General features: G+C 38.7%; 1 protein-coding gene across 1 annotated transcript in view; it reads right to left on the minus strand.

The window, feature by feature from the left end:
* moto (minamoto) overlaps positions 1-13,702 on the minus strand; it is a 76,923-nt gene that overhangs the window by 21,511 nt on the left and 41,710 nt on the right. The window contains exon 6 of the mRNA XM_072561764.1: positions 7,285-7,419. Coding sequence (XP_072417865.1) covers positions 7,285-7,419 — 135 coding nt within the window. The remainder of the gene's footprint in view (positions 1-7,284; positions 7,420-13,702) is intronic.

The following is a 13,702-nucleotide window of genomic DNA, read 5'->3' on the forward strand; positions in this document are numbered from 1 at the left end:
ACCTTTGAAACAAAGTGGTTATGGTGGCTCAGTGGTTAGCACTGCTGCCTCACAACTGCAGAAACCTGGGTTCGATTCCAGCCTTGGGTGAAGATTGCACATTCTCCCAGTATCTGCATGGGTTTCCACTTTGCTTTGAAGCTTAACAAAAATGGTGTTTGGAAGCCTAATGAAATTTTGTCTATTGCTGAAATAAGCTATGTATCATACTTATTTGTTTACTGTCCTAGCTGGTCCAAGTTGTTCTGCAGCCTCCTCACTTCCTTGATACGACTTGTCTCTGCACCTATCCTGTGTCATCTGCAAACTTTGCAACAATGCCCTCAGTTTTTTCATCTAGATTGTTAATGTACATGAGTCCAAACAACCATTACTCTCTCAAAATATCTGAACTCCAGGTTGATTGACAGTTATAAATTCACAGAAATGTATAGCATGGAAACAGACCCGTTGGTCCAACTCGTCCATGCCGACTAGATATCCTAACCTAATCCAGTCCCATTTGCCAGCACTTGGCCCATATCCCTCTAAACCCTTGCTAAACATATACCCATCTATGTGCCTTTTGAATGTTGTAATTGTACAAGCCTCCACCACCTCCTGTGGTAGCTCATTCCATACACACACCACCCTCTGCATGAAAATGTTGCCCCTTTGGTCCTTTTTAAATCTTTCCTTTCTCACCCTAAACCTATGCCCTCTAGTTCTGGACTCCTCCTCCTCCCCAGGGAAAATACCTTGTCTATTTTTCCTATCCATGCTCCTCATGATTTTATAAATCCCTGTAAGGTCACCCCTCAGTATCCAATGCTTCAGGGAACCCACGATAGCTCAAATCCTCCAACCCTGGCAACATCCTTGTAAATCTTTTCTGAACTCTTTCAAGTTTCACAACATCCTTTCTATAGGAGGGAGACCAGAATTGCACACAATATTCCAAAAGTGGCCTAACCAATATCCTGTACAGCCACAGCATGATCCTTCAACTCGTAAACTCAATGCTCTGTCCAATCAAGGAAAGCATACCAAGCATAGCCTTCTTCACTATCCTATCAATCTGCAACTCCACTTTCAAGGAACTATGAACCTGTATTCTAAAGTGTCTTTGTTCAGCAACACTCCCTAATACCTTATACCCTTAATGGTAAGTTTTTTCCAAAATGCAGCACCTCACTTTTATATAAATTAAACTCCATCTGCCATTCCTCAGCCCATCTGATCAAAATCCCATTGCACTCTGAGGTAACCTTCTTTGCTCTACACTGCACCTCCAACTTTGGTGTCATCTGCAAACTTACTAACATTACCTATGTTCACATTTAAATCATTTCTCTACATGACGAAAAGCAGTGGGCCCAGCACTGATCCTTGTGGCACAACACAGCTCACAGGCCTCCAGTCTGAAAAGTAACCCTCCACCTCCACCACCACCCTCTATCTTCTACCTTCAAGCCAGTTCTGTATCCAAATGGCTCATTTGGGTGGTGGGCATTTGGAACGCGTTGCCAGCAGAGGTGGGAAAGGCAGGCACGGTAGATCCATTTAAGATGCGTCTTGACAATTGCATGAGTAGGTGGGGAGCAGAGGGATACAGATGCTTAGGAATTGACCGACAGGTTTAGACAGTACACTTGGATCAGCTCAGGCTTGGAGGGCCTAAGGGCCTGTTCCTGGACTGTAAATTTTCTTTGTTCTTCTTCTTTGTTCTAATTCACCTTGTATTCCATGTGAGCTAACCTTACTGATCAGTCTACCATGACGAACCTTGTCAAAGCCTTACTGAAGTCCATATAGATCAAGTCCACTGCCCTGACCTCATCAATCCTCTTCATTACTTCTTCAAAAAACTCAATCAAGTTAGTGAGGCATGATTTCCCACGCACAAAGCCATGTCGACTAACCCTTGTCAATCCTTAACTATGCACGTACATGTAAATCCTGTCCCTCAGGATTCCTTCCAACAACTTGTCCACAACTGATGTTAGGCACACTGGTTTGTAGTTCACTAGATTTTCCCTACCACCTTTCTTAAATGGTGGAACCACGTTAGCCAACCTCCAGTCATCCAGCACCTCGCCTGTGACTATCAATGCTAAGATATTTGTATCAAAGGGCCCAGCAATCACTTCCCTTGCTTCCCACAGAGTTCTAGTACACACCCAATCAGGTCCTGGGGATTTATTCACCTTTATACGTTTTAGGACATCCAGCACCGCCTCCTCTGTTATATGGACATTTTTCAACATCTATTTCCCCACATTCTATATCTTCCTGGTCCTTCTCTACAGTAAGTACTGATACAAAATACTCATTTAGTATCACCATTTCCTGCGGTTCCACACATAGGCTTGCCTTGCTAATCTTTGAGGGGCCCTATTGTCTCCCTAGTTACCCTTTTCTCCTTAATGTATTTATAAAATCCCTTTGGATTCTCCTTAACCCTATTTGCCAAACCTGCCTCAGGTCCCCTTTTTGCCCTCCTGATTACCCTATTCCTACTGTCTTTATACCCAAGGATTCACTTGATCTCTCCTATCTATATGTGATATATGCTTCCTTCTTTTATTTAACCAAAACTTCAATTTCTCTAGTCATCGAACATTCTCTACACCTTCCAGCCTTGCCTTTCACCCTAACAGGAATATACTGTCTCTGGACTCTCGTTATCTCAATTTTTGAAGACTTCCCATTTTCCATCCATCCCTTTACCTGCAAAGATCTGCCCCCAATCAATTTTTGAAAGTTCTTGCCTAGAACTGCCTTCCTCCAATTTAGAACTTCAACTTTTAGATCCTGTCTATCTTTTTCGATCACTATTTTAAAACCAATAGAATTATGGTCGCTGGCCCCAAAGTGCTCCCCCATACCTCCTCAGTCACTCGCCTTGCCTTATTTCCCAAAAGTAGGTAAATTTTACACCCACTTACATCCACTTAATGAATCAGAAAATTTCCTTGTACACACTTAACAATTTCCACTCCACCTAAACCCTTAACATTCAGGCAGTCCCAGTCTATATTTGTAAAGTTAAAATCCCCTACTATTACCACGCTATTATTCTTAGAGATATCAGATCTCCTTACAAATTTGTTTCTCAATTTCCTCCTGACTATTGGGGGGGTCGATAGTACAATCCCAATAAGGTGATCATCCCTTTCTTATTTTTCAGTTCCACCGAAATAACTTCCCTGGACATATTCCCAGGAATATCCTCCCCAAGTACAGCCACAATATTATCCCTTATCAAAAATGCCATACCCTCTCCTCTCTTGCCCCCTCCCCTTCTTTCCTTCCTATACCATTTGTATCTTGGAACATTAAGCTGCCAATCTTGTCCATCCCTGAGTCATTTATCTGTAATTGCTATGATATCCCAGTCCCATGTTACTAACCATGCCATGAATTCATCTGTCTTCCCTGTTAAGCCTCTTTCATTGAAATAAATAGTTTAAATTATCAGTCCTACGTTGTTCTCTGTTTTGTTCTTGCCTGCCCAGATTGTTTGACTTGAACCTTTTCCCAATTGTACCAGTCTCAGAGTGATCCCTTTCTTCACCATCTCCCTGGGTCCCGCCCTCCCCCACCATACCAGTTTAAATCCTCCCGAGCAGCTCTATAGCAAATCTCCCCGCCAGTATATTAGTTCCCTTTCACGTCAGGTGTAATCTGTCCTTCTTATCCAGGTCATTTCTACCATTGAAGAGATTCCAATGATCTAAAAGTGTGAATCCTTCTACCCTGCACCAGCTCTTCAGCACTGCATTCATCTGCTTTAATGTCCTATTCCTACCCTCACTAGCTCGTGGGACCGGGAGTATTTGGGCGGCACGGTGGCACAGTGGTTAGCACTGCTGCCTCACAGCGCCAGAGACCTGGGTTCAATTCCCACCTCAGGCGACTGACTGTGTGGAGTTTGCACATTCTCCCCGTGTCTGCGTGGGTTTCCTCCGGGTGCTCCGGTTTCCTCCCACAGTCCAAAGATGTGCAGGCCAGGTGAATTGGCCATGCTAAATTGCCCGTAGTGTTAGGTAAGGGGTAGATGTAGGGGTATGGGTGGGTTGCGCTTCGGCGGGTCAATGTGGACTTGTTGGGCCGAAGGGCCTGTTTCCACACTGTAAGTAATCTAATCTAATCCAGATATCACTACCCTCAAGGACCTCCTTTTTAAAATTCCTGCCTAATTTCCTGTATTCTCCCTTCAGAATCTCATCTTTTTTTCTTCCTGTGTTCTTATTTCCAATGTGTTGGTTATTTCCTGAGGGTCCCACTCTCCTTTGAGAAAATTCTGCACTCACTCTGAGATGTCCTTGATCCTTGCACCAGTGAGGCGACACACCATTCTGATTTCTCACTGTCAGCCTCAGAAGCCTCTGTCTGTGCCTCTGACTTGAGAGTCCCCTATCACAATCAATTGCATGGAATGTGACATACCCCCATTACATTAGAGCCAGTCTCGGTGCCAGAAACCTGGTTGTTCATACTACATTCCTTAGAGTCTGACATCCCTACATTTTCTAAAACAGCATACTTTATTCCTCCTCCTGTGATGACAAATATGAAATAATATTTAAAATAAGAAAATAACATACTTACAAAATTATTGCTATTACCTCTGGCAATTGGTAAGGGATTCAAATTACATTCTTTCCCTTAACATACTTGGTGTTCTCAATATAACCTGACTTCAAAATACTGATATTTATGTGAGTTTTCAAAATATTGTCTGTTTAGTTCACAAGAAGTAAGATTGTGAAAGCACATTTGAGTGCAATGCCTCAAAGGGACTAACTTCTTGCTGTCAAGGTGATAACTTGTCTGTTCCAAAAATCTAATAATCAGTGTATGAAGGACAACTGACCCAGACTGTTGGTTTACTTGTAGATTTACTCTCTATCTATAGTACTGTCTATCTCTTCCTACCACACTCTGTTTATCATTGCTTAAATGAATATGTTTCTCTTTTGTCTTGGCCCTCATCTTTGATTTATCACCATCTTCCCAAATTTGATTCCTTGCTCCCCTATTCAGTTTAAAATCCCCTCCACTTGCTAGTTATACAACTTGCAAGAATACTGACCCCAGGACAGTTCAACCGGAGATCATTCCAGTAGTATACATTCCATTTTCATCTGCTCTAATGCTGCTGACTGTCTGGACTCATGTTCTTTGCTACAGAGAATGGAGTCAATCCCTCTGACTAATCAGTTCCCATCTCCACTTTTGACTGCTCCACTTGAATGGCTTCCTGTAGAGTCATACCATGGTCTGTTTTCTCTTTCACCCTGTAGTCGCCACTCTCATCCAACAAGCTGAAATAACCTCAAACCTGTTGGACAATTGCAAAGACTGAGGTTCCTGCCCGCTGAGTCCCCTGACCTGCCTCACGTACTGCTACACTCTCCTATCAGTGAACACAGACCAAACCAGAAAATTCTATCCTCCAAGTGTGACTGCCTTCTGGTACAAAGAATCCAGGAAAACTTCTCTCTCCCTGGTTGTGTTGCAGTGTTTGTAGTTCAGCCTCCAGCTCAACAGCTTAAACATCAACACTTACTGCAGACACAAGTGCTTTGGTCCCACTAGCAATGTGAAACTGTCAAAAAGCACCAACTATGACAGACCATGCATCCTGCCATCCTTAATGTGTTCTAATTAATCACTTAACTATTTTATTCAGTTATATATATTACTTATATTTTTATTTATTTATTAACCTTACCATCAGTTGCTAAACTTTTGAACATTAGGAATCGAATAAATCTTAAGCCACTTACCAGATACTCACTAACTAATCATCTGCTTCTCTAAAACAATAAGAATCAATTCTTGGAGGCAAACAACCATCAGCAATTAGTCATAATCCATATCTTCTATTCCTAATTGGTAGGTCTTACCCCGAGTTGGCCTGCTTGGTCAAAACATGCTGAATTGTTGGCTTTGTAGGCTGAATGCATTGTGCCTTTCAGACAACTGTGTACAGAGCATATTTTGAAGATGATGGTCACACTCCAGTGGCACCCCTTCCTGTTCACGGGGTGGTGCTTTAATTGCCAGAAGTGCATTAAATATCAACCTGGATTGGGAACCTGGCAATTTTGACAAATTCTATTGCTCTGGCATTTTGACTGGTGATACTTATGGGTAAGTACTGGCATCCACATTAGTTTTATGCAAGAACTTGCAAGCATCTGGCTAATGTGTGCCATGCACTCTGCTACAGTCTGAAGGATGATGAAGCAAAACTACTGAAAGCAACTATACTTTGACTGCTACTGGTAAAATAATGAGTAAACAGAAAAGGCCATAGTTCTGTTGCATGAAGTCTGCTACTTTTCAACAGGTTAATCCAAATCTCCTCGAATATAATTCTCATGATGAGTTTCTGACCACCGATTCCTGGTCTACCAAACTTACATGCAAACATACTTCAATGTAGTGCTTTGGAGCATCTGCTGCAAATCCAGCATGTTTACCTTACTGTTCCTCTTGTACACAAAGTTGAGCTGCTAGAATTAATGCTAAAAACCAAGAATAATTAGGCAGTCCCATCACCAAAATAGCAACAGGACTCTATACGTGTAAAAAGACCCTGATTTCCACGTTAACCCACCACTCTTTTCAGCTGGCTATTCAGATTACCTAGTTTGAGCATGCCAGGAAAATCATGTCCATGCATAATTAACAGAAACAAAATACTAACAACTATCTTATGATTTTCAGAATGCTAGTGCCATCTGCCAGGCAGACATCATCAAAATGCACGTCTCTGTTTGAGCAGATTACAGAGAGGTATATACAGAAGTTTACTTTCTGTATTTATCTATGCTGCTTGACTTTGAAGCACTTTTTGGTAAAACGTCCCATTCCTAACATTGACATTCCTTACCTTAAAGGGAGAAAAACAATCAGGAGTTTAAAAAAATATGATTCATCTTTATTCCATTATGCATTCAATATAGTATACTTCTGTTCTCCGGGCTGGCTTGACTCTGAATTAATTAAATTATGACTATTTACTAACTGCCAAACCACATCAATTTCCAAATGTTAAAAAGTAATACAATAACTATATTTACAATCAATTATGTACATAAATGGCACTATATTCTGTGACAACTATGGCCAATTACGATGATAAAATCTACTTCCATCTATCTGTAGCTATCTTTTTAAAAGAAACATAAAATTTAAATAGAAAATGTTTGAATTATATCAAAGCAGATTAACCAAAGGAATATGAAATATGGTCAATTAATCAATCTACCAGCTATAAATGAAACGTACTCTTGCTTGTTCACGCAGTTGATCAACAATCAAACGATCAACCCGGGAAGGGTTTGATGGTAGCCTCGGAATGGGTGTATTATTTGAACTGGTCACTCTCTTTCCTGGGTAGTTCCTGGCAAGAGCTGCTTCAGTCTTAAAAAGGGGAAAAGGGGAAAACGGTGATAACCAACATCAGATTTTAATATGACAAGAATAAACTTCAAAGAAAAATCATTTTCAGGCAACAATACAGCAAAACTGTTTACTGATAACAGGCAAACTGAAAAATAAGCTCAGAAATAAATGAAATATATTAAGCCAAGCAAGCTTGTTTTTTCATAAATTATGTAAATTTTCTGTTTTATGATCTCCTGTTGGAAAATCAGGCTGTGCAGGAATTGAGCATAAGGGCAGGGACTCAATTTTCAATGTGCTCAGCCTATATTTTGGAGTAAGTCTGGGAAAATTAGATTCCTGGTAATTTATGATAATAAAATAGAGGAAATAAAACAAAGAGAATAATTTTACTTGGACTGCAAATCTTACTTACACACACCAGAAACTTTAACCAAAGTATTTTGAAAATGATTAGGTGGCATTAATTAAATCTAGTTATCAGAATAAACATAAATTTATTCAATTTATACTGCAATACACAAAGCAAATTTAAGATTATCCAATTATATTGTATAATACTGTTGATGATAAAAGGATGAAACAGAGTACTTCAAGAAAAATATCAAATACTGCAAGATATGCGCCCTACAATGACAACACATTAATATGTAGCACTTAACAGTTGTTTTAAATACTGGAATTAAGGGAAATTGAAGTTTGGTATAATTTGAGAAAAAAATGCAGATTCACATCACACATATGAAAATCCACCTCACTGTTGCTATGAGACAAACTCAAATGCAAAGGATATTTTAAAATAGTGCAGAAAGTTTGAATTTTTCAAAATAATATTTAAAATCTGTAAATGTTTAAGTGTTTGAAGAATTTGTCCCCTTATCTGGCATGTACACGCTTAGATAAATCAAAGTGAAATCTATACAATAAATTTCATCGTTCATGCACTCATTCAACTGGAGCTCCTTATTAGTGGGCTGCATCAAAGTCATCTGATTTTCCATCTACCTAAATGTATAACAGAAATTCAAATGGACTTCCTGTTGGCACACAATCCTCCTTATTTGGTTTTACTTTACTTGTTAAATCTGGTAAACCAACATAATGAAGAACAGTAGCAAAATTCTATTCCATAAATAGAAAATTTCTATTGATATACATAAACTAAAGAGGATTGTTCATTTACAGGTCATTCTGCTATAATGCGCGTTTCGTCAGTGCGAATGTGTTGTAGCATGACTGAAAATTGTGGGCATTGTTTGGAAAACATGAACTTTCTACCAAACGGTTATAGTGATTTTCTATTAGCAATCTTCTACAGTGCTTTTTCTATCGTGCTTTTCCATAGTGCAAGGTTGCAGAGGAATACAACTATCGTGTTATAGCAGACCAACCTAATTATTCTTTATTCTACAAAATATTAATCAACACCATTTTTGCAACACATTAAAGTGAAAGGAAAGCCAATAAATATTTATGTTTTCTATTTGTAATAGGGAAAAAAAACCACCATGAATTTCTCTGGCTTTTTATAACAAAATCAATATTATTGCAAGCAAGGAAACCTTCAAATTGGGTCTACTTCCCTGAGAAATATTCCAAGGCTAACTAGCCTAAGTAATATTGTTTGGCTAGCAATACATTGGAAAGGGAGTAAGCCACTCACCCCACTGATTCTGGTCCATCATTCAATTTGATAAAAACAGAAACTTGGAGCAATATTTGATCATTCGGCCCTCTGAACTTCCTTTATCATTCAATATGATCGTGGTTGATCGTCTATCTCAATTTCATACAGCTGTTTTTGCCCTTTTAAAATCTAAATTCGGATTTGACTACTTCACTCTCCATTTTAATGAAGAATTCTATAATATGGTCACTCTTCTCCAAGGGAGTCTGCACTAGAGTGTTAATTAATCTTTTCTCATTGTACAGTACCCAGTCTAGTTGGTTCAACATTTTGCTTGAAAAAAGTAACACAATGGGATATTTTCTCCACGATGCCATTGTTAGTTTAGTTTGTCCAATCTCTCTGTAAATTAAAGTTACCCACGATTGCAGTTGTACCCTCACTGCATGCATCTCTGATGTATTGATTAATACCTTCCCTTAGATCTCCATGATTACTTTGAGGCCTATAGACAACCCCAAATAATGATTTCCATCCCTTTTCTTATTTTCATCCATACAGATTCAGCATCATGATTCCTGAGCTAATATTCGCATCACTACTGCACTGATTCTTTTCTTTACTAACAATGCCACTTTACCTCCTTTCCTTTTTTGTGTCTTTCTCGAATAATGAATACCCCTGAATGTTCAAATTCCAAGCTTGGCAACCCTGCAGCTATGCCTTGTAGTCACAACTATGTCATAACCGTTTATATATATTTGATCTGCTAATCATCTGCTTTACTGCAAGTACTCCGTGCATTAACACACAAAGCTTTTAGACTTGATTTTTTTAAACCTGAGTATTTGTTTTAGCATTATTTTGCACCAGATTCAAGGCTGTTTTGTAACACAGCTAGATTTATTTGGCTTTAGTCTATAATCCTTAATATATTTAACTATTAATAATCTTTACATTTTCAGTTTTGAATTTTTTCAAATTTGTTTTCTTGAAGGAAAGATTTCAGGTATCTACTATCATTTCTGGGAAAACATGTGCTTCCTGACACCACCACTGAATGGTTGAACTTTAATTTTAAGCTTATATCCCTTTGTCTGGATGCTATTATCAAGGGAAATAGTTCATTTTATAGTTTTATTACCACCTGTCCTATTAAATTATTTAATCATTCTAAACATCTCAATAAGATAATCTATAATATTTGTTACTTAAGAAAACAGTAATTTGGTATATGCAACCTTTCCTTCTTTAATTTAACCCTTTCAGTTGTGGTACTGTTCTGGTGAATCTCTGCATCCCCTCCAAGTGCTGCTCAAAACAGAAAGCAGTACTCCATATGCAGTCTGAGCAGAATTTTGTCAAATTGCAGGATTACTTCCACCCTTCTTTTTAGCTGCTTTGAAATAAAGTTCAACATTTCATTAGCATTTTAATTTTTTATATCCATGCCTACTAGATTGAGGCATGAATTTTCATAGATGGAAGAGATCTCTGAGTTAGTCATAATGGTGTCAGAGCTCCGATTCTAGAAGTCCCACTAGTGAACCCAATGCCTATCATTTTCACCATGGAGATATCTATGATACATAGAAAAATCTGCACACGTAAAGCTATAGCTGCCCTCAAACAGATACAAATTTGTTAGTGGAACTTAGAAAATAGGAGTAATGAGCTTCAGACATTTGTCCAAAAGGTCTAAAGTTGCCTCAGTCAGTTGAAGATGTATGGCACCCTTTGGGAGAGATAAGGGACTTTTTTTGAATAGGTTCAGGGACCCATTGGATATGTGCTATTTGCATTTATTAAATGTAGATATAAAATGTGAAAGAAGTGGATAAACTAACTGAAATTTCCAATGCTACCAAAGTGTTTAAATCCACAATCTCTTCAAATTAAAAGGAAAACAACTGACTATGAATTCTTGCAATTTTACTAGGCTGACTGTTGGCACAATCCTGAAGGTTATCATTATAAGAATAATACTACATGACTCATTCCACAATCTATCATTATCGCAGTGAGGAAGAAGGCAAAACCTGTAAATTCAGTGTGAATGACAAGTGGGTATTGTGGATGCAAATTCTCAGTCCCTTAGTAGCATTATCTTCTTTCCAACTATATGGGCCTCTGAGTTCTATGCACAGCACGGATCAAAGTCAATGCTGAGATAGTCATGCTGACACCAAACCTTGGAGCGGCTTAGAGAGAACACTTACCATTGCCCCTGACCAATGTGGCCAATCAGTTGAGAAAATATGGCAAAATTAAAAGAAAAAGATTCTTGATCGAGAAAAATTGTTTGATTCTCCAACAAGATTTTGAATGGCAAGATGAGAATCTTGCTAGTGAGCTATGAGACGCTTGTTTGCCATTAGTATCTAATCTCCCCTCAAATGATATGCATTTTCATATTTTCCCACTTTTTCTTACTATTTTCTATTTAGCCTAAAGATTCATAATAGTGTATACAAAAGGAAAACATATAATAAAGTGGTTAGATTAGAGATTCTTCAAGTGTGAAGAGCAGGAATTCTACAGTAATGTAATTTATAATAAATAAATTCAGATAGAGACAGCAAGTCAGATAATGTGTTGCAGGTGCAGGATGTGGAAGCTGCTGGATACCAAGGTGTTCCACAATGAACACATCTGCAGTAAATGTTCGCATTTCAGTAACTACATGTTCAACATGAGGAGCTGGAGTCTGGACTGCAGATGTTGCATTGCATCAGACAGGGGAAAGTTACTTTGGCACTTTGCTCCATGAGTGGGATACAAACTTTGTTTGTGATCAAATGACAAGGATGTGATTATAGTTGAGGTGGACATAGAAACTCATGTTGCAGCCCTTGAGGAGCCCCTTTCCCTGCAATTATCCAACTGTCACAAGATTCTTGCAAATTATATAGATGAGGATTGGGACTGCGTGGTCAATGAGCAAACTAACCAAAGGACTATGGTACAGAAACCAATCAGCGGAGAAAGGAAATAGAAACATTGTTGTGGAAGGGGATAGTAGTTCTGAAGAAGTCTGCGTGAACTATTAACTGTGTTTTTCTCTCTTTACAGATGCTGCCAGACCTACTAAGTTTCTCTAGCATTGTCTGTGCATCTCCAGTATTTTGCTTTCATTTAAATGTGATTAGGAAGATAGACACTCTTTTCTACAGCTTTGAGTGAGTCATGAGAGCTGTATTCCCTTCCCAATGCCAGAATCAAGGATATCTTTTCAGGGCTAGAGAGGAATTAGGACTGGGAGAGAAGAATCGAGTTCTCATCATCCGTATTGGTACTAACAACATTGATATGACTGGAAAGTGATTCTACTGTAAGATTTTGAAGTTAGAAACCAAACTAAACTGGCTTAGACTAATAAGGTCAAAGAGTTCAATGCATGTCTTAAAGACAGTGAGTGGAGCAGGTTTCAGTTCAAACAGCACTGGTACTAGTATTGGGTAGAAGGGAGTTGTTTCAATAGGATAGGCTTCCTTTGAACCTTGCTGAGACCAGTGTCCTGGTGAATTGAATAATTAGGGCTATAGAGAGAGCTTTAGAGAAGCAGAAAGGGGAAGACTTTGGTGAGATGAATATCTAGGCATACAAAGTAAAATGATATGATGGCAGTGCAGGGCATCTATTTTGATAATAATACCTAAAGTGAGACAAAAGGGAGAAAGTATCAAGCATAAAACAAAAGCAAATTGACACCTTACAAGCATGATTACTAAGATACATATAGTGCTCTCTGCAACAAGGCTGATGATTCTGTTACAGACTCTCTAACTGAGGCCAAATATGAATACAATGAGGACTATTCTTCAATCAGGACCATCGTGGAATAGATGGTGGCCCTCATGAAGATGATGTTCTGATGCTTGGTTCAGTTTTGAGTTCATTGTAAGTATAGTCCAGACAGCATGTGCCACATAATCCTAACATGCTTTACACTGAACAAGTGGAACAGGCAACAAGGGGATGTTATGGATACTGAATAGCTGCAAAGTTAGCCAGGCATGATTTAATTGACACCCAGCTCTTACAGTTGTGAACTGAATGCAGTGATTATCCATCAACTTAAAATCTATTGTTGATTGAAAGGCAAGCAGTCCCAATCTGTTCCTAGATACATATGCAGTCTCTTATTTTGCTCTGCATTTGTTAAATAGAAGTAAACTTTTAAAAAACTTTTTGAAGGCTTTCCGATATGTAATGAAGCAGTTGCTTAGAGTTTGGAGATGAAATGACAGCATGGTCGAGTAACCTGTGTAGGTTGGTCTTACAACTTCTGTTAGAATTAGTATCAATCTTTTTTTTAAAATAATTCATTCGTGGGATAAGGGCATTGCTGGTTAGGCCAGCATTTATTGCTTATCGCTAATTGCCTATAGGGCAGTTAAGATTCAACAACATTGCTAGGGGTCTGGAGTCACATGAAGGCCAGACCAGGTAAACATGACAGTTTCCTTCCCTAAAGAACATCAGCGAAATGGATGTTTTTTTCCTCCTTTGATGGATTCATGGTCGTGAAGACTCTTAATTTAAGATTTTTATCGAATTCAAATTCTACTACGTGCTGTGGCAGGACTTTTTCAGATTTTTGTCTCTCTCTCCCCAGAACATTTCCTGGGTGTCTGGATTAACAGTCCAGCAATAATACAGTGACACAATTTC

This window comes from Chiloscyllium punctatum, chromosome 42 (genome assembly GCF_047496795.1).
Source record: "Chiloscyllium punctatum isolate Juve2018m chromosome 42, sChiPun1.3, whole genome shotgun sequence".
In the NCBI taxonomy this organism is placed as follows: Eukaryota; Metazoa; Chordata; class Chondrichthyes; order Orectolobiformes; family Hemiscylliidae; genus Chiloscyllium; species Chiloscyllium punctatum.